Source organism: Pinus tabuliformis, chromosome J (genome assembly GCF_031772625.1).
Source record: "Pinus tabuliformis cultivar Carrire ecotype Pingquan chromosome J, CPIR1, whole genome shotgun sequence".
NCBI lineage: Eukaryota > Viridiplantae > Streptophyta > Pinopsida > Pinales > Pinaceae > Pinus > Pinus tabuliformis.
In genome coordinates, this window is record NC_142295.1 from 17,397,095 (window position 1) to 17,416,274 (window position 19,180).

General features: G+C 44.1%; 1 protein-coding gene across 1 annotated transcript in view; it reads left to right on the forward strand.

Moving 5' to 3' along the window:
- Window positions 1-19,180, forward strand: part of LOC149225193 (Zn-dependent exopeptidases superfamily protein) — a 608,410-nt gene that overhangs the window by 369,093 nt on the left and 220,137 nt on the right. Inside the window, 2 exon segments of the mRNA XM_089379887.1 lie at window positions 11,709-12,246; window positions 12,389-12,545. Of these exon segments, the coding sequence (XP_089236013.1) occupies window positions 11,709-12,246; window positions 12,389-12,545 (695 nt within the window).

Here is a 19,180-nt window from a genome sequence, read left to right on the forward strand (position 1 = left end):
ATCCCCGGAAAAACCCAATGCGGGAAAACCAGTGCAGCAGCTCTGAGGGTTTTCTATTATTAAGCAGTAGTTCTGAATACAACTCTGGATGCCCTCTCGGCTATCCAGTTACAGAGATAAAATATACTGGCAAAAACCTAAGTGAGATTACCTCACTTCACCTGGCAAAATCCCTCCAATCCGACAACTAGACTATTTCTGGTTACAACTGTGCTGCCCCTTCACAGTAGCTGCGTGGGCTTGCATGGAGCACTCTAAGACTTTGCGTCAGCTCTGCGCTGCCTCCTCTGCTTCGTGGAGCTCTGACGTCAGCCTTCTCGGTTGATCCCACTGCTCCCCAAATGAATTCATACTTCTTCAGGAGGACATTGATCCTCTGCGCTGGCACTTCGTGGGCCCTCCTGGCCCAACGTCAACCTCCCTGGCCTGCGCTGCCTCCTTTGGCTTATCTCTGCCTCTCTCTGCTATGTATTCGGGGTCCCGGAGAAGATCCTCCAACCCCAACTATCCCTGCTCCTCTCCTGCAACTCAGATCACTTGTTTGATTTTCTCAGCAAACCATGCCCCAAAAAAATCGAACTGACTGATCAATTTGATGCATCTCCAACTGACCCTCAAGCCTCCTCTTATACTTTTCCTGTTTTTTTTTTTCCACTGGAAAAATCCGTAATTTTCATTAATTATAGAGAAAATTACATATTGTAAATGCTTTTGCATATGCTGTAATCTGAGTCTATCATGAGAGACTCTGAGCTGATTAGATACACCACGCAGGGTAATCTGTCTAACAAACAAAAACAACTGTTTATATACTGTTATATATTTGATTACGCCTGTACATAGGCCTCGCAGGACCCCTTCCAGTATGATATCTCATATATATAATATCAAAAAAGTTTCAAAAATTTGAGTTTTTATAGTTCTTTACAAAAACATTTGTAGATCAGGGACTAGGGTCCCCTTGATAATGCTGATCTATATACGGCCGATGAAAATAACGAAATTCATCAGCCCCCCTCTGCTCTTGTATCACCCATTCTCCTCTGGGTAATGACGCGGCCTCCTTGGATAGTTGGTCAGCGCTGCTGTTATGCTCCCTGTAAATGTGATTACAAGAGATATTGTTAAATTCCGCCTTGAATATATTCACTTCGTTTAATATAATGCTGAGTGTGTGTATGTGGCAAGCAGATGTGCTATTGAACCAGTTGACAATAATCTTTGAGTGCCCAAATATATTTAAATTGTAGCACTAATGTCCCAAGGAGAAATGCAATAGGTGACGGAGGGTAATGAGTTCCGCGTAATTGTTGGTGCCAGCTCCTAATCCCATCTTTACTTTGTAAAAATGATGTTCATTTATGAAGAGAATGAAGCCACCTCCACAGCCCTGTTGATTTGCAGCCCCATCAAAGAAGGCCCAAGGGGTAGCTTTGTCAATGCTGGGGGGTGGGTGAGTGCGGCGCTCTCTAGGAGGTATAGGATCCGGAAATTCATGATATGCAGAGATAATTCCAGCCTCCATGTGTGGCCAGCACACAGATTTGTTATCAAATATGTTTCGGTTGCGTGCCTGCCAGACAGACCAGCTGACAAGCAAGGGAAGGCACTGGAGTTTTGTCCCCTTGTGTCTTCCAGACCAATCCTCCCATGCGCTGTTAAGATCATTACCAGACCATAACTCCGTGAAACCGATAGATGAGGATATGTTCCGCCAGAGAGCTTGTGTAGCCGTGCAGAGTAAGAAGATATGTTCCGTGGATTCTGATTCGCGTTTGCACAGTATGCACCAGGTTGGTCCAAAAATAGCTTTGTGAGTAAGATGCTCCCCCGTGGACACTATGTCTTTAAGAATGCACCAGAAGAAAAGTCGAGTGCGCGGGGGTGCAGTAAGCTTCCAAATGTGACTCCACCAATTCAAGATCTGTTCTGGTTTTTTGTGATGTATCAGTGTGCTATAACCTGACTTTGGCGAATATATACCATTGTCTGCCAGACTCCAAACTAATTCATCAGGCTCCTCTTTTATCCTGATGTGGGATTCCAATAGTGCTTGGACATAATCGTTCCATTCCTGGTGCCATCAGGGAGGAAGGTCAATATGCTGTGCCGATTTCCAAGCTTGAGAAAATATATTCAAATTTTGTTGATCAGCAATGTGCGAGAAAAACTTGATCTCATGTGCATGTAGATATGCGATGAGGTCTCTGGATAGTATGTGTCTTCCTCCACAGCCAATCCACGGATCCAGCCCGATCCTGCCCAGGGAGCCATCATTAATTTGCCACGCCAGGTTGTCTCTTATATGGGGTAGGGAGTGGAGCAATGCCTTCCATACCGATGAGCTACCCATCGACGACCATGTGGGAAGGCGCGCCCAGTCCAACAGGTTTTGTGGCCAGATTTATTTATGGTATGAGATGTGAATCCATAGATTTTGACCTGTCAACAATGTCCATCCCATTTTGGCAGCTAAGGCTTGGGCAAAAAGGGGGAGATCTTTCAGTCCCCAACCTCCCCATTTCTTTGGCAATGCAATTTTTTGCCAACTGATCCATGCAAATAATCTTTTATCCTGATTCCCGTTCCAGAGGTATCTGTTACATAATTGTTTCAATCGAGATAGAATATTCCTGGGAATCCATGCAAGTGCCATCCAGTAAACCGGAGTAGCTTCCAGGACCGATTTGATAAGCACCAATCTGCCCACCCTGGATAAATATCTATGACTCCAGATGGATAGTTTCTTCTCCAGTTTTGTAACCAGCCAGACCCAATCTGCGATTCTGTGGCAAGTAGGTTTAAGCCAATAACCCAGATATTTGAGACCTCTATCCAAGGGGTGGATACTGTAGGGAAAGACCTGGTGTGCAAATTGGGATTCATGAACAGAGGTACGAGTAAAGGTTATGGTGGATTTGGATTGGTTGGCAAGCATTCCAGTAGCGGACGAGAAGAGAAGGAGAATCTTGGAAAAAGATCTGGAATCCTGAATGCTGCCATCAAGAAAAATAAGCACATCATCCACAAATAGGAGATGTGTGAGGAAACAGTCCTCTGTGATCTTGAGTCCACAGATATCTCCATCCCTTTTGGCAGATGCAATCAAACGACTAAGACCCTCCATGACAATTAGAAATAGAAGTGGGGATAAAGGGCAGCCCTGCCTTAGCCCCCTTTCAGAGTGAAAGAAATGTGAGGTCGAGCCATTGATGAGGACACTGAAGGAGGGTGTGGTGATGCAGGCCATAATCCAAGTGATGTAATTGTGAGGGAAACCCAAATGAGTCAGCAACATCTTAATATAAAGCCAGCTGACCCGGTCAAAAGCTTTGGATAAGTCAATCTTGAGGATGATGCTTTTTAGATGCTTGGTCCAGATGGAGTGGATGGCCTCCTGTGCCGAACCTATGGCTTCGTGTATCTGTCTGGATTCGAGAAAGGCGAATTGTTGAGGAGCAATATGTCTGGAGAGGATCGGCCTGAGTCGATTTTCGATTATCTTAGAGATAATCTTATATAGGCAGTTGCATAAGGAAATGGGCCTATAATCATCAAAAGAGAAAGGGGCATCGGACTTTGGTATGAGGGTGATGAAGGTCGAGTTGATGGCATGGTATAAGGAACCCGAAATTCTGCTTTCCTCCACTACTTTCAATAAGTCCTGCCCCAGCAGCTCATAAAATGCCAGGTAGAATTCAATGGTCCATCCATTCGGGCCAGGGCTCTTATCTTTTTTGAACCATTTTAACGTGCCTTCGAGTTCACCCGAGTTGACAGGTGCGAAGAGCTCTTCTGCTTCATCCTCATTGACAAACCTTGGAAAGCGTCCTGCCACATTTATAATATCAGGAAGATTTGCTTCGCGGGGGCTTTTGTAAAGGTTCCTGAAATGTGAGGTACCAAGGTGGGCTAGTTTGTTGAAGGTATCGGCCAAGCCTCCCTCAGGCATGGGAAGGTTCCAAATGGTGTTAGATACCTTTCGTCCCTTGGCATGGTTTTGAAAGAACCTCGTATTATCATCCCCAACTTTTAACCATATAGCTCTACTCCTTAGCCTCTAGGATTCCTCGCGCTCCTTTAGGATGTTGGCCTTCTGATTTTCAAGCTCAATCAGTTGGATCTTTTCCTCTGCAGAAATGAATCCCAAACTTCGATCATCAAGTAAAGAGCTCAGCTCAGCTTCAATATTAGTGAGTTGTGAGGTTTCCCGTGAATGTTTCTCCCTGGCCCATTTAATAGAGAGGTGTTTAATCTCAGAGAGATTGTTGCAAAACCCTTTTGCGAAGGACTCTGCTCGGTTGATAGGGTTTGCAATCCAGAGGTCGGAGACCATCTTGATGTTGGAAGGGTCACTCAGCCAGACATGGTTGAATTTGAATGGGGATTTCGGCTTTTTGAAAGGCCCTTGGATTTCCAGATAAATGGGTGAGTGGTCCGATACACCCCCCGTACCCACCCATTGCCTGTAGTGATGCAGCTGCTGTAGGAGAGGTCCTTTCATTAAGAATCTGCCAAGTCTACGAGCTAGTGCTGCCTCACCCACCCTTCTGTTCCTCCAGGTGGGTAGCGGTTTTTGCATGGGGACATCGATAAAATTGGACTATTCCATCAGATTAATCATATGGTCAGTGATAGCGTCAATTTGAGCCACAGACCCCCATGATTCTCTGAACCCCAGAGAAAAATTTAGGTCCCCTCCAATAATAGTATGTTCAGAGTCCAGAAGGGAGAGGTTTAGTAGACACTGCCAAAATTGTTCCTTTTGATGACAGGGTCCATACACATTCACAATCCTAAGAATCATACCAAGATCAGTAGAGAAAATATCCAGTCCCAAGTATCCCCATCCCCCCCAAGAAGCATCAACCCGAATTGTTCGAGGGTTGTATCCTATAGCCAGATCCCCAGACCTCCCAGCAACATCTAGGGCAACAAAAGTCTAGCTCGGGATCATAGATTGAAGTGTATGGGAGATTTGATCAGCCATACCCAGAGTTTCTTGAAGTAAAATTATGTCAATCGGTTCGGTCTCGATGAGTCGCCTCAAGGCTAGTTTCTTAGAGGCACTAGCCAAACCCCTGTAGTTAAAAGACAAACACTTCATGGAGGGACACTGCGCGTGGTATGTCCTGCTCTAAGGACCCCGTCAATAGTAGATTGGCGACTGGAAGAGACCTCCGCCCCAGCCCTCCTGATAGCCTTGGAGAGATCTGACTTCCTACCCCTGGATGATAGGGGGATGGCACCAGGCATCAAAAGACCTAGACTAGTCTGACGGACCAGGAGTTCCTTGGTGTGGGCCTGGAACGAAGGAGATATTGGTGAGGGGGTGATAACCCAGAGGATGACGGAGATACAAAGGATGTGGAAGGAACGGATAATGAGGGGGCGGTAGTGACAATGAGCGGAGGAGTAGACATGATACATTGAGCCATAGAAGTCTGAACCGGTGAGGCTACCGCATAAGAGGTAAAATCAAAAGATGAGAGAGGAGGGTTCAGAGAGGTACTCGAAGCAATCGTGGCTTCTGCGGCAGAGCGAGCCCTGGTCATTGGTGGGGAGGGTTGTCTAGTTCCTCGGTCCACTGTCTTTGAGATTGGAGGGATAACCGCTGGTGCTGGACCCGAGGGCGAGGGGCGCGAACCGACCAGAGAATTTACCTTGGAAGGTGCAGGCGTGATTTTAGGTGAGTCCTCTGTTCTCCGATTGAGAGGGCAATCTTTGAAGAGATGCCCTACCTTGTGACATCGTCTGCAGCGAAATGGCACCCCTTCGTAATCCAAGGTCTGGACTCTGATGTACTTTCCCCACTGTAGAGTAATCTTTTCCTCCAAGCCCTCACGGGTATCCAAGTGGACCAAGATGCGTGTGAGGGTTCTGTTTTTGGACTCCACAAAGGTACGGTCATGATCTAAGTAAGTGCCTAGGGCATTGCCAATCCTGATAAAAACCTCCTCACTCCAGAACTGTAGTGGAAGTCCTGGCAAGCGCACCCAAAGCGGACCTACCCCAATTTGTTCACGTTCAGGGTCGAATAAAGGGCTCCACCGTTTGAGAAGGACCGGGGCCATCTCAATGTGCCAGTACCTGGCCAGTACCAAATCCGTGTAGTTTTCCTTTGCAAAATGCAGGGAGAACCAACCCCTGGGCAAGACATGAACCTTTGGTAGCTCCTTCAGTAACCCTCCCCAAATCTCCTTAACCCACTGAGACAGCCTGTTGGCTGAATACGCTCGACCACGCACATGTCCAACCAGCATCGTGCATGCCATGATAGCAAATTCACCAATAGCCGAGGTCTCGCCAAATCTGATGGTGATATCCTTTGAGGTCGCCTTGACGCACTTAGTCTTCCTTTTGCTGGTGCGAGGAGCCGATGGGTGGTCCACCAGAGGGTTTGGGATGCCTTCCGGAGGGTTTTGTTTTGCCGGTCTAACCTTAACCACGGGGGTCTCGAAACAGCCAAATGGTCGAGCTCCCGAGCAGGGGGGTTGATGGGCTGCTGCGGTAATCGGGATGTCAACAGAGGGAACAGTAAAGAAAGATGAATGAGGGTCAAAAGAGGGCGAGGGGGGAGTGTGCGAGGATAAGATGTGGAGGGTGCCCGGAGACAGAGGAGCGACTTTGAAGCCCGGAGAATCCACAGAATGCGACCCGGAGGGTGGGGGAGCCGAGCAATGCTGAGGAAAGGAGACGACAGGCGAGGACAAAGGCGGTTCCGGGACAGACAGCGAAATAGCGGAGTCAAGTGGCAGGGTGCGGGAGAAACTAGGGTTTCCAAAAATAACGCGATCCGGGAAAGGCTCCTCGGAATAATCCACTGCTTCAACCTCCATATTGTCCCCCATATTGCAGCGAGAGGTCTATAACTGAAAGCGACGGGTGTGCGGACGGAAACGGTAGTGTAAATAGAGCGCGGCGCCGGAACAGAGATGTCTGTCTGCAGTAACTGTAACAACCCTAGGGTTTTACCCTAGCCCCGTACGAACAGCTTCCATCTGGAGCTCTCTCTTTTCATATAATTAACCATATTATATCTTATACTTTTCCTGTTGATGAATCAACGACCGAGATTAAGTCCCTAATCAAAGGTTAAGATTAAAACAGACTTGATCCTCGTCACTTAGAAGTTTCTCACCCATATTCTTATTAATACCCTTAATATTTTTATTTTCCTAAGTTTAGACTTAGGAACCCATTAAAAATATTAATTATTTTAATCAGTGTTGTTAAAAGCGCGATTAAATCGCACTTTTTTCCCTAAGCCGATTTAATCACGCGTTTTATGGGAAAAAAGAGCTAAATTTTTTTTGCCGATTTTTTCGAAAAAAGCGCGCTTTTTTCTGAAAAAAGCGCTGGGTTGCCAGGACAGCACGATTTTATAAATTTTTTTTTGGTTTTTCATTTGGTCATTTGGGTTTTTTCATGCAATTTTTTTGGAAAGAAACAAATAATTTTTGAGTGGGGCAACTTAATGATCAATTCTAGGCCCTAGTATGGATATGTTATTCATGGTAATGTTAAATTCTTAAAGTAAAAGTGACATTCTCCTTAATCTTCATTTTCATCCTTTTACTTAAATTTTTAACATTACCATGAAATGACTCAGGATGTTTGACAGTGGTTCCAGCCTCATTGGATTTCATATGGAGAAAGTAGAATTTTAGATTTCATTTAAAATCCAGCAGACTTATCAGTTTTTCAGGATTTCAGGATTGGGAGATTGTAATGTTTCCAGGTGACACCACCTGCTCGGGCTACCCCTGCCACCAGTAGAGGACGTGGTCTACCTCCTATAGCTCCTACTTCTAGTTCTTCAGCTTCTAGAGCACATCAGACTCCACTGCCATCTCCACCAGCACAGGCACCAGCATCTACATCTAGAGGGAAAGGGAAACCTGTGGCATTTTCTCGCAAGAGGGGCAGAGGAAATCAATAGGATTAGACCTCATTTTATTGTATATGACATTATGACATGATGAGATACATTATCATATTTTTTGTTGATATTTTGAGGCTGAGTTGGGACTCAGGAGTCAGGACTTACTATTCAGGACATGATTCAATGTTATGTGTGATTTTAGCGCTAGAAATGATATTAAACATCTTATATATTAGTTTTTTTATCATATTTATGTGTCAATGTATTTATTTTATGTTGTAGATGGTTTAGATATTAAAAAAATTGAAAAAAAATGAAAAAAAAATGAATTTTTTTGCTTTTTTCCGCTTTTTTCCCGCTTTTTCCGATTTTTTCCGCTTTATTCCCGGCGCCGATTTAATCCCGCTCGCGCTTTTCACAACATTGATTTTAATAACTCCTCATCCGGGTGGAATTTCTCCAAACGATTTCTGGGTCTTGGAGATCTCATGTGTTCTAGCCCTTCCAAAAAATTTCAGAGCTAGAGCACATCCTATGCTACCCAAAATCAACACTCTCTGTCTCAACTGTGCCAACTCCCTGAAGTGCAACTCTGGGTCCTTCCTGTCAAATCACTCTATAAATCTTCGGGTAAACTCTGTGTAGGAAGTAATCGCTACATGTCCCTTAGTAATTGTTCTTTGGTACCACCACTCCTGTGCATCTCCATCAAAGTGTAAGGTGGCAAATTTAATTGCATTTGCCTCCCTCATAGGTTTCAAGTGGAAGTAGGTGTCTAGCTTCTGAACCCAAGCCCTAACAGAACTCCTGGCTGACCCATCGAAGTTGGGGAGTGTTATCTTCCCCACTGTCTTCTGCAAATTCTGGTTCTACTATCCTCCCTTGTGTGATGACCCAACTCCATCTTTGTGCTTCTCTTTCAGGTGGCGGAACTCCCTGAAAGACATGGCCGTTTTGATCTTGGGGTCTAATGCATCATGCTTATCAACCCCCTTTGAAAAGGATCTCAATATTCTGTGAATGAATTAGGTTGGCCCGATGGCCCGTCTACAAATTGGGGCATAGTGGGATGGCTAGAATGACTGATTACAGGTGGGGTCTCTGGTCGGTTTATGCATGCATTTGTTTGGCTCCCCTCACTAGTTCGGGATCCACCTTCACCACTGTTGTCCTACCTCCCCTGATTCTGCAAATGCACACTAGCCAGCTACGCTAGCATGTCCATCATGAGATTTTGTTGCCTGCCCAACTCTGCCAATGTCAACTCCTTACACCCCTGTTCAGACCCCTCCACATTCTCTTCATTCTCCATGGTTTCTCCTCCCTAATTATCACACTCTAGCATTTTCTACCTCAGTATCCGAAAAATGATCAGGCCCTTGACCTCTACCATGCCCTCTTTTTCCTTGGCCCCTGCCTTTGTGAAAGACAACACCCCTAAAATGATCCTGCATCACCAGTTCCTATGCTCACAGTTGGCCAAAAACGTGCTATGATACCAACACTGTAATATTCCTAATTGGAAATTAACAGTAATAATAGAACAATGAATTAGGAGCAACAATATAAATTCAAAAACCAAGCGCAGAATTCAGAACACCAGTGAAATAAAGCAGAACAACTGAATCATTTTATTAATTATGGAAATCTGGGTACATAAATGAGTAAGAACAATAGAAGTTGGGCTTGCTATGCAAGCTATGCAAAACCCAGGTAGAATCTCGCTGACCCAGATGTGGAAATGCGCACTGCCCAGAAATTATGTTGTTGGCTTCCAAATGGAACTGAAGATCCTGCTATGTATACTGCTCAGAAGATTTTGAAGGCATCTCCTCCAAATACCCAAAAAAACCTAGAAAGGGTTTGAGATGATTCTGGGTGCTGAAAAAACCCTCCAAGTGGTGTGAGTGGCTCTCTGGCTGGCTACACACACTGCTGGGAAGTTCTGCTCCAAAATACCCCCAAATCCACCACTACAGAAGCCTCCACACCAAACTGAGGAAATTGACTCCTAAACCCCAAATTCTCTCAACCCTTGGCCCTTCAAATCTCCCCTTCTCCTACCCCTGTGCAGACTTTGCCTAGAAACCTCTGTGCGCTACCAAAAGAATAATAATTCAGCCCACAAAATTGGCCTCACTCTAGCCCTGCAAACTACCACCAAAATTCCAACACCAAATAAAGAAACTCTCCTGCAAATAGCCAGTTCTCCAAACCCACTGTAGTTGGTCACAAAGTATGCCACACAAACTGCCTCTGTGCCCAGGAAGTCCGCAGAACTGAGGACTCTGCTGCAATGTAGCTCTATAGAAGCCCGAATTGGACTCCCCAAGTTCCCAACTAGCAAGACACTCGAAGTTCTTCGAGGAAGGGGTGGAGTTTCGCCTGAAACTCCTGTGCTCAACAACATTCCAACTCCTGCACTAAATATCTCCAAGAGAGGTCGAATTTTCTGAAATGTGATAGACAAAAGATGCTCCAAATGCCTCCCTTTTTTCCTCAAGTACTCTAGGCCCATGTGTACCCATTGGTGGCCCCCACAATCCACTAACTCACCTCCTTTTCCTTGTGGGTCAAATTGCCTTCATTAGTGGGCCCCACCTTCCACTATAACTCGATTTTTCTCATTTCTCCGAAGTCCAAAAATACCAGAATGTGCCTCCAATGCCAAAATTGCAAAATGGGCTATACTTAGCAAAATTTATAAAGTTAGGGATATCACATAACTTGTGTCCCAGAGCTCTTGCATTCTCCCTGTCTGTCAAGGAGGTTTGAGGAGGTTCGAGGAGATTCTCAACTGAGAGGGAGCATCTAGGATCTCCTGGACACAAGTATCCACTCCAAAGCAAATGAAACAGGCTACAGAAATTGATGAAACTTCACGCCAAAGTACTTGAAATGTACCAGATTTCCTGACGATTTTGGAGTGGTCTGTACATGCTCTAAAGCTTTCAAGGGGATAAATGGTGGGTAGGGGTCCATCACTTTCCGGGAGCTGTACCCATGCGATGTTGGTTTTAACTTTTAATGCATGGAAGATGTGTAGGAAGCATCATTATGGTGGCAGGATATCTGACGAAGCTTGTGCTATATCTGAATGTGTCTGATTTGATTTAACCATCATATAAAATGTCCTACAAAAGTATTGGTGAATGCAAAAAACAAAAGTTACTTATTTTGTAGGGAAAAGAGGAAATGGAAGAAAATAAAGAACAACTTCCTCCAATAAGGGGAAAATTCCCCAAAATGGATAAAAACTGAAAGAGGTATTATAGCAAATTATACTGGAATTTATTATTTATCTGAGGGATTAGAGAAATTGAATAATAATAATCTATTTTTAAGGTCATGGCCGAGGCACACACCTAACTGGTGTATGAGACCCTCTTGTTTGTGGGACGAGAGACCTAACTCCTCGTGTGATTGAACTGCCAAAGTCTATGGAGGTGTATCTATTCTACTCCCCTCTGGATTTGAACTTATGACCTCTTACAAAGAAACAAATTCTCTTAATCATTAGGCCCACTCAAGCTTTGGAGAGGCGGGAAACTGTGATATGCATTGCAAATAAAGTTCAGTGAGATGTATCTTTCTAGATTGATTGTTTTATGCCATCTGGAGTGAGGATTTACTTAAAGTATCATAAAATCTTTGAACTTCTAAGAAGTAATTTCCAGTTCATGCTTTTTAATTCCTTGTCTTGCTTGGGAGAAGATATACTCATTAGCTGAACTGAAGGTAAGATTGTGACACATGTGATTACTTCATAATAATTCTTTACAATACCAATATTTATAGACAATATTGCTTTTGTGCCTTGCAGGGAAAATACATGATTGTCTACTCTCAAAAGTTTGCAAATACACTATATGTCTCAGTTATTTTGCAGTCATTGTTGCTTTGGACTGCTTCATTGGTTTAGGGAGGAGTTCGAGATGTGATGTCCCTCTCCTTATCGTGCTTGAGTATTTTGATGACATGGGCCCTATCTCTGAGCTTTTCTGCTTTAATCGCTTTCCTCTTGCCACATTTATGTTTATCACCATTTCCCTATATAGCAAGTCCCTGGTTATTGGTAGGCTTATTTGGTGCACCTGCATTACTTGGGGCTCTTTTTGGTCATCACTTGGGATATGTTACGCTGCAAAAGTACTTGTTACAACTAGAGAAGAAAAAACATGAGCTGTCCAGCAATGAGGGTATTAGTAAATATCAATTGGATTCCATCAAGTGGGAGGCACAGAGGTGGTTGTTTAAAGGTGGCCTTGTTCAGTGGCTATTAATGTTGATGCTGGGAATTCGTGTTAAGGCTGGTTCTTCATTCATAGCTTTTATTTGGCTTGTTTCACCAGCAGTAGCATGTAAGTTTTTCAAACATTTTCCTTTCCAGTTACTTCAAAGTGGGGTTTGTAGCAATGAAAAAATGCGTGTTTTTCAGTTGGCATCATTTGTGGTTCAAATTTCAGACAGCTCATTCTGCGCATATTTCTCTTACTGTTACAGATGGTTTAGCGGAAGCAACTTTGTCACCATTGCGACAACCTAGAGAGTTGAAATCTTCATCATTAATTCTTGGTCTCATACCGCCTGTGGTTCTCACTGCGGGTGTATTTATACGGGGGGTGGAGATTATTGTTGGAACTATAATTCGCTTTGATAGGTTCCTTCTTCACTTCCCTTGCATTACATTTTAGTTTCTATGAGAGATATGTTAAACTCATTTAATGTATGAACAACACATGTTTAACATATTTGAAATATAAAGGATATTTACCAAGAACCTTCACTCTTAAGAATAAATCTAGACTCTCAAATATTTCAAAAAATTAACCTTAAAATATGTACATGTAAATACTCTCACCATTAGTTAGTAGTGTTAAGTTGGTACAAGTTTTTAGTCCTTTAATATGTAAAAGACATGTATTTGGGCGATGACAACTTTAATTAGCCAGACCATTATGGTGGGAACGTATTTTATTACTTATTTATACATTATTTAGAGCAATGTTGCAAACATCGGCATGGGGATAAAATCAGCAAGGGTCTGGACCAGTGTTGCACGAAATGCCCCCCCTCCTCCCCGGATCAAAAGGCTGATTCGTGGCCCATATGGATGCATGGGTGATCCGGCCCTGAAACTGCGGTTCGGAAATATGGAACCGTGGATTGGGCTGGAAAAAACAATTCCCAGTTTGTGGTAACCGTCCGGCTCAATCCGCGGTTTTGTACGTCTGAGTTGCGACTCCTAAGACAGATCATTGGTGGATCAACCGCGGATTGGGGCCAACTCTAAGCAGATCCTGAGCGGTTCTGAGGGCCGCCGACTGGTTCCACAGGCCAGACCCACTAAATTCTTTTTTTTTTTTTTGCTTAATTGTAGTTGGGGGTGGGTTTAGCTTGGGTTAGGGAAAATAATGAGGGGATTAAAACTCCTTTTCTTCTCTCATTTCCTCACTCTTGTATTTTTGTAGAGCTTGGAGAAGAAATGAAAAAGAGAGGAGAAGAGAGACTTGAGGAGAGCTTGGAGGAGTGAAGAAGGAGGAGCTAGGAGCAATGAAGGAGGAGAAGCTTGGAGGAGTAAAGAAGGGCTTCCATCTACAAGAGCTAAAGAGGTAAGTGCAAACCCCAAACTCGAGCTAAAGAGGTAAGTGTTGTTGATTTGGGGTAGCATCGGATGTGCTCTAGCCACGAAATTTGGTGGAGAGGTTGGGGCACATACGATCTCCAATACCCAGAAAGGGTTTGGGCAGATTCTAAACAGTTCAGGAGATATTAAAATAATTAACATTTTTAATGGAGTCCTAAGTCTAAACTTAGGGAAAATAAAATATTAATGTGTATTAATATGAACCTATGTTAGAATGGTCCAAAAGACATGGATCAAGCCAGATCTAATCTTAGCCGTTGATTAGGGACTTAATATCGGTCGTTGATTTGTCAATGAGAAAAGTATAAGAGGAGGCTTGAGGGTCACTTGGAGAAGACACTGAGGGGGACCAGTCAGTTCAATTTCTAGAGTGTGGTTTGCTGAGAAATTGAACCAGTGGCCTGGAAAGCAGTCAGGAGGCAGCAAGTACGGAACAGAGAGACGGGAGATCAACGTAGAGGTAGAAGAGGCAGACGCAGAGCTAGAGAGAGCCATGCAGAGGCAACAAACACTGCACATAGCCAGAAGGGCCAGCGTCATCCACGCAGAGGCTGCAGGAGTGACGCAGAGAGCCAGAGAGGCTGCACAGAGCCTTAGTAGGCTGACGCAGAGAGTTTTAGGCTGATGCAGAGGGTTTCGGGCTGACACAGATGATTTCAGGCTGACGCAGAGGTCAATAGGGCCTACGTTGGGTTCAAAAGAAGTGCTGGAAAATTTGTCTATCTGTGGGTAAGCCAGTTTGGCACCGTGTTGTACTAGAAAATTGCTGAATAATAAAATCCTCCCTTGCTGCATCGGTTTTCCCACATTGGGTTTTTTCGGGGATATTAGTCCAAAATAACTGTGTCAATGTGTTGATTCTTGTGCATATGTTTGTTTTTGTATTACGGTGTGATATGTGCAGCAATATTTATTTTAATGTTTGTTGAAGTAATTTCATGAATAAATTATGGTGAAATAAGTAGGAAAAGTAAATCAGTTGTTGCATTGATAGAATTTTCACATGGTATCAGTTATGGGTCGAGATCACGATGCAGAGGCATCCACCTCAGGGGACACACAGATTTTCAGAAGATTGCACAACAGAAAGATATTTCAATTTCTCTATGTTGGCTTCTAGGCTAGAAGAAGAAGTGGCGTGCATGACTAGTGCTGCATCATCAGAAGTCTGGTATATAGATGATGGAGCCTTGTGGCATATGACGGGAATCAAGGAGTGTTTCTTAGAATATTGAGAAGAGAAGATGAACTTTCAGATCACCATGGGGAACAAGGCAAAGTGTACTCTAGTAGGAAAGGATACCATAGTTTTTCAGACAGAATCGGGAGAGCAATTCCATACCACAAATGTGCTGCATGTACCAGGATTGGGCATGAACTTACTTTCTGTGTCACAACTACAAGGCAAGGGCTATGACATCTACTTCATCAAGGAAAAGGTATACGTCAAAAACCCGAGCTGGAAAAAGAAAGTGCAGATCGGGATGAAAAGTAATCGTTGTATAGATTACAACTAGAATCTCCAATGGCACTAATAGGCAGTCATGGGGATAAGGACTTGAACAAACTATGACATAGTAGGATGGGTCACTTGCACCATGGAGCTCTGAGAATTCTCAGGAGCACTGTAACAAGAGTTTCGGATCAAAGTATAGAAAGAGATGATGTATGCAGGGGATGAGCTCTAGGAAAGTATGCCAAGGCGGAATTTCCTAGGAGCAAACACAGGGCCAAGAGTGTACTAGGATTGATACACTCAGATATCTGCAGACGTATGTCCGTCAAAGCTCTCAGCGGTGTCGAGTATTTCCTTACCTTCATTGATGACCACTTGAGGAAAACTTGGATTTATTTTCTGAAAACCAAGGATGAGGTTTTCTGTCGATTCAAGGAGTTCAAGGCTCTAGTGGAGAATCTGATTGGTAAGAAAATAAAAGTCTTGTGCTCAGATAATGGTGGAGAGTATGTCGATAAGGACTTCACTGATTATTGCGCTAAGGAGAGCATCATGAGAGTGGACAACTCCCTACAATCCGGAGCAGAATGGGGTGGTAGAAAGGAAAAACAGGACTATTGTAGAAGCAGCTAGGGCCATGTTGCATGATCAGGATATGCCAAAATTCATGTGGGCAGAAGCATGCAACACAACTGTCTATGTTCAGAATAGGACTCCTCATCAGGCATTGGGCAAGATTACTCCAGAGAAAGTCTTCACTGGGAAGACGCTTGAAGTCAGTCATTTCGGGGTATTTGAGAGTTTAGCATATTGCCGCATACCCGAAGAAAAGAGGAAGAAGTTGGATCAGACTACAGAAAGGGGGTATATGGTGGGATATAGCGAGAACGCTAAGGCATATAGAATCTATCTTCCAGGGAGCAGGAAGGTAGTAGTACGACGAGATGTAAAGTTCATGTAGGACAGAGCTTTCAGAATATCTCGCAAAATGCCTTATGAGGAGTAGTCGAAAGAGGATCCGTTGGTCATGCCTCTTTAACCAACGGAAGTGAAGAATTCTTCCTCAGGTCAAGAAGATTCTCAGGATGAGGAGGAGCGAACAGAAGCACTTGTTGGCAGAGGAAGAACTGGCAGAGAACTTCGTCAGATCCTGTGTGATGCAAAGAACTTCATCGGTGAGCCAAGGAACAGTAAGAGGGAGAAAAAACAGCCAGACAGGTATCAGTAGTTAGTAGCTCAGGGTGGGGAGCTTGCCAGTTTCAAGGAGGCAACTCAGCATCAGGTTTGGCTAGATGCGATGGTGGAGAAATATAACTCCATAATGGTGAATGATGTCTGGGAGGTGGTATCAAGGCCTCAAGACAGATCTTTGGTAGGTTCAAGATGGATCTACAAGATCAAATATGCTGCGGACGACAGTGTTGAGAAATACAAGGCCAGGTTTGTGGCTAAGGGGTATGCTCAAAAGGAAGGGATTGACTATGAGGAAACCTTTGCCGCGGTAGCCAGGTATACATCTATTAGGACCATGATATCTCTTGCAGCCCAGATGGGATGGGAGATCCATCGGATGGATGTCAAGACGACATTTCTGAATAGGGTAATAGAAGAAGAAGTATACATTGAACAACCAGAGGGCTTTGAAACTCATGAGAAGAAATCTCATGTATGCAGACTGAAGAAAGCCTTGTATGGGTTGAAGCAGGCACCGAGAGCGCGGTATGGTCGAATAGATGGCTACTTGTAGAAAATGGGGTTTGTTAAGAGTGACGCGGATCCGAATCTCTACTATCCAGTTGAGAGAATGAGCCACTTATCTTAGTATTATATGTGGATGATCTCTCTTTGACAGGATCATCCAGACTCGTTGAGGACTGCAAGAAGAATCTAGCCACAGAGTTTGATATGAAGGATCTGGGATGATTGCACTACTTCCTAGGGTTGGAAGTTTGGCAACAGAAAGGAGAAATCTTCCTTCGGCAAGGGAGGTATGCTACAAAGATCCTGAAAAGGTTCGGGATGGGAGACTGTAGACCTATGTCTACGCCAATGATTACCAACTGGAAGAAGATTGATGCATCAAAAGACAAGGATGTCGATCCCACCCTATACCGACAACGCATAGGGTCGCTGATGTATTTGGTGAATACCAGGCCAGATATTTGCTACGCTGTCAACACCCTCAGTCGGTTCATGGTGGAACCAAAGAGGGCACACTGGGCCGCAGCCAAACACATTCTCAGGTATTTACACGGAACAATTGATTATGGGCTCTTATACACCAAGGGGAAGGATATTAGGTTGAGTAGATTTACTGATGCAGATTGGGCAGGAAGTTCAATGGATCAGAAAAGTACTTCTGGGTACTGTTTCAACATTGGATCAGGAATGACCTCCTGGTGTAGTAGGAAACAGAAGCCCATGGCTCTGAGCTCATTTGAGGCAGAATGTATGGCAGCAAGCACAACTTCGTGTGAGGCCATATGGCTTAGAAAACTGCTGGTGAACCTATTCAGAAGAAATATGGAGGCGACCAGGATCATGTGTGATAATCAGAGTTGCATCAATCTCTCTGAGAATCCAGTATTCCATGACAGGTCGAAGCATATTGATGTCCGGTGTCACTTTGTCAAAGATTGTGTCCAACAAGGAGCTGTACAATTGAGCTACACTCCTATAGGAGAACAAGTGGCAGATATCCTCACCAAGGCCCTTGGAAAGTCAAAATTTGACTACTTTAGGGAAAATATGGGGATGGTAAAGAACCCCTTTCAGAAGTAGTGTGTTAGCAGCACGAATGAAGAGGGAGTTGCAGTGCAGATGCAATGTTGGGAGAAAGGACCAGCAACAACACAGATGCAGAGGGAGTTGCAGTGTGGATGCAGTGTTGGGAGAAAGGACCAGCAACAACACAGATGCAGAGGGAGTTGTCGTACAGATGCAGCAGTGGCAGTAGCAGAGTCATGGGCAGCAGTACAGGATGCAGCAGTGTAGAGGATGTTGGGCAGGGAGGCTTAACATCAACACAGGGACCAATGCCGGATGATCAGGGTAATACTCAGTGAGGAGTATTACTAGAGCACAGTCCTCGCTAAGAGGGAGTGTTGATTTGGGGTAGCATCAGATGTGCTCTAGCCACGAAATTTGGTGGAGAGGTTGGGGCACATAAGATCTCCAATACTTAGAAAGGGTTTGGGCAGATTCTAAGCAGTTCAGGAGATATTAAAATAATTAATATTTAAAATGGAGTCCTTAAGTCTAAACTTAGGGAAATTAAAATATTAATGTGTATTAATATGAAACTGTGTTAGAATGGTCCAAAAGACATGGATCAAGCCAGATCTAATCTTAGCCATTGATTAGGGACTTAATCTCGGCCGTTGATTTGTCAATGAGAAAAGTATAAGAGGAGGCTTGAGGGTCACTTGGAGAAGACACCAAGGGAGACCAGCCAGTTCAATTTCTGGAGCGGGGATAGCTGAGAAATTGAACCAGTGGTCTGGAGAGCAGTTAGGAGGCAACATGTACGAAATAGAGAGATGGGAGATCAGCGCAGAGGCAGAAGAGGCAGACGCAGAGCCAGAGGGAGCTACGCAGAGGCAGCAGAGGCTGTGCAGAGCCAGAAGGGCCAACATCATCCACGCAGAGGCCGCAGGAGTGACGGAGAGAGCCAAAGAGGCTGCGTAGAGTCTCAATAGACTGACGCAGAGGGTTTTAGGCTAGCGCAGAGGTCAGTAGGGCCTACGCTAGGTTCAGAAGAAGTGCTGGAAAATTTGTCTATCTGTGGGTAAGCCAGTTTGGCACCCTGTTGTACTAGAAAATTGCTGAATAATAAAATCCTCCCTTGCTGCACCAGTTTTCCCACATTGGGTTTTTTCGGGGACATTAGTCCAAAATAACTGTGTCAATGTGTTGATTCTTGTGCATATGTTTGTTTCTGTATTACGGTGTGATATCTGCAGCAGTATTTATTTTAATGTTTGTTGAAGTAATTTCATGAATAACTTATGGTGAAATAAGTAGGAAAAGTAAATCAGTTGCTGCAGTGATAGAATTTTCACAAGTGCAAAACCCTAAACTCCCTCATTTTTCTGTCATTGTTTTTTGTATTTTTTCTCCTCCCTCTCCTACTCTTTCCCATTCTTTCTTCTTGCTCATTTAATTGCAGGTTGTCCACCACCTATATTCATAT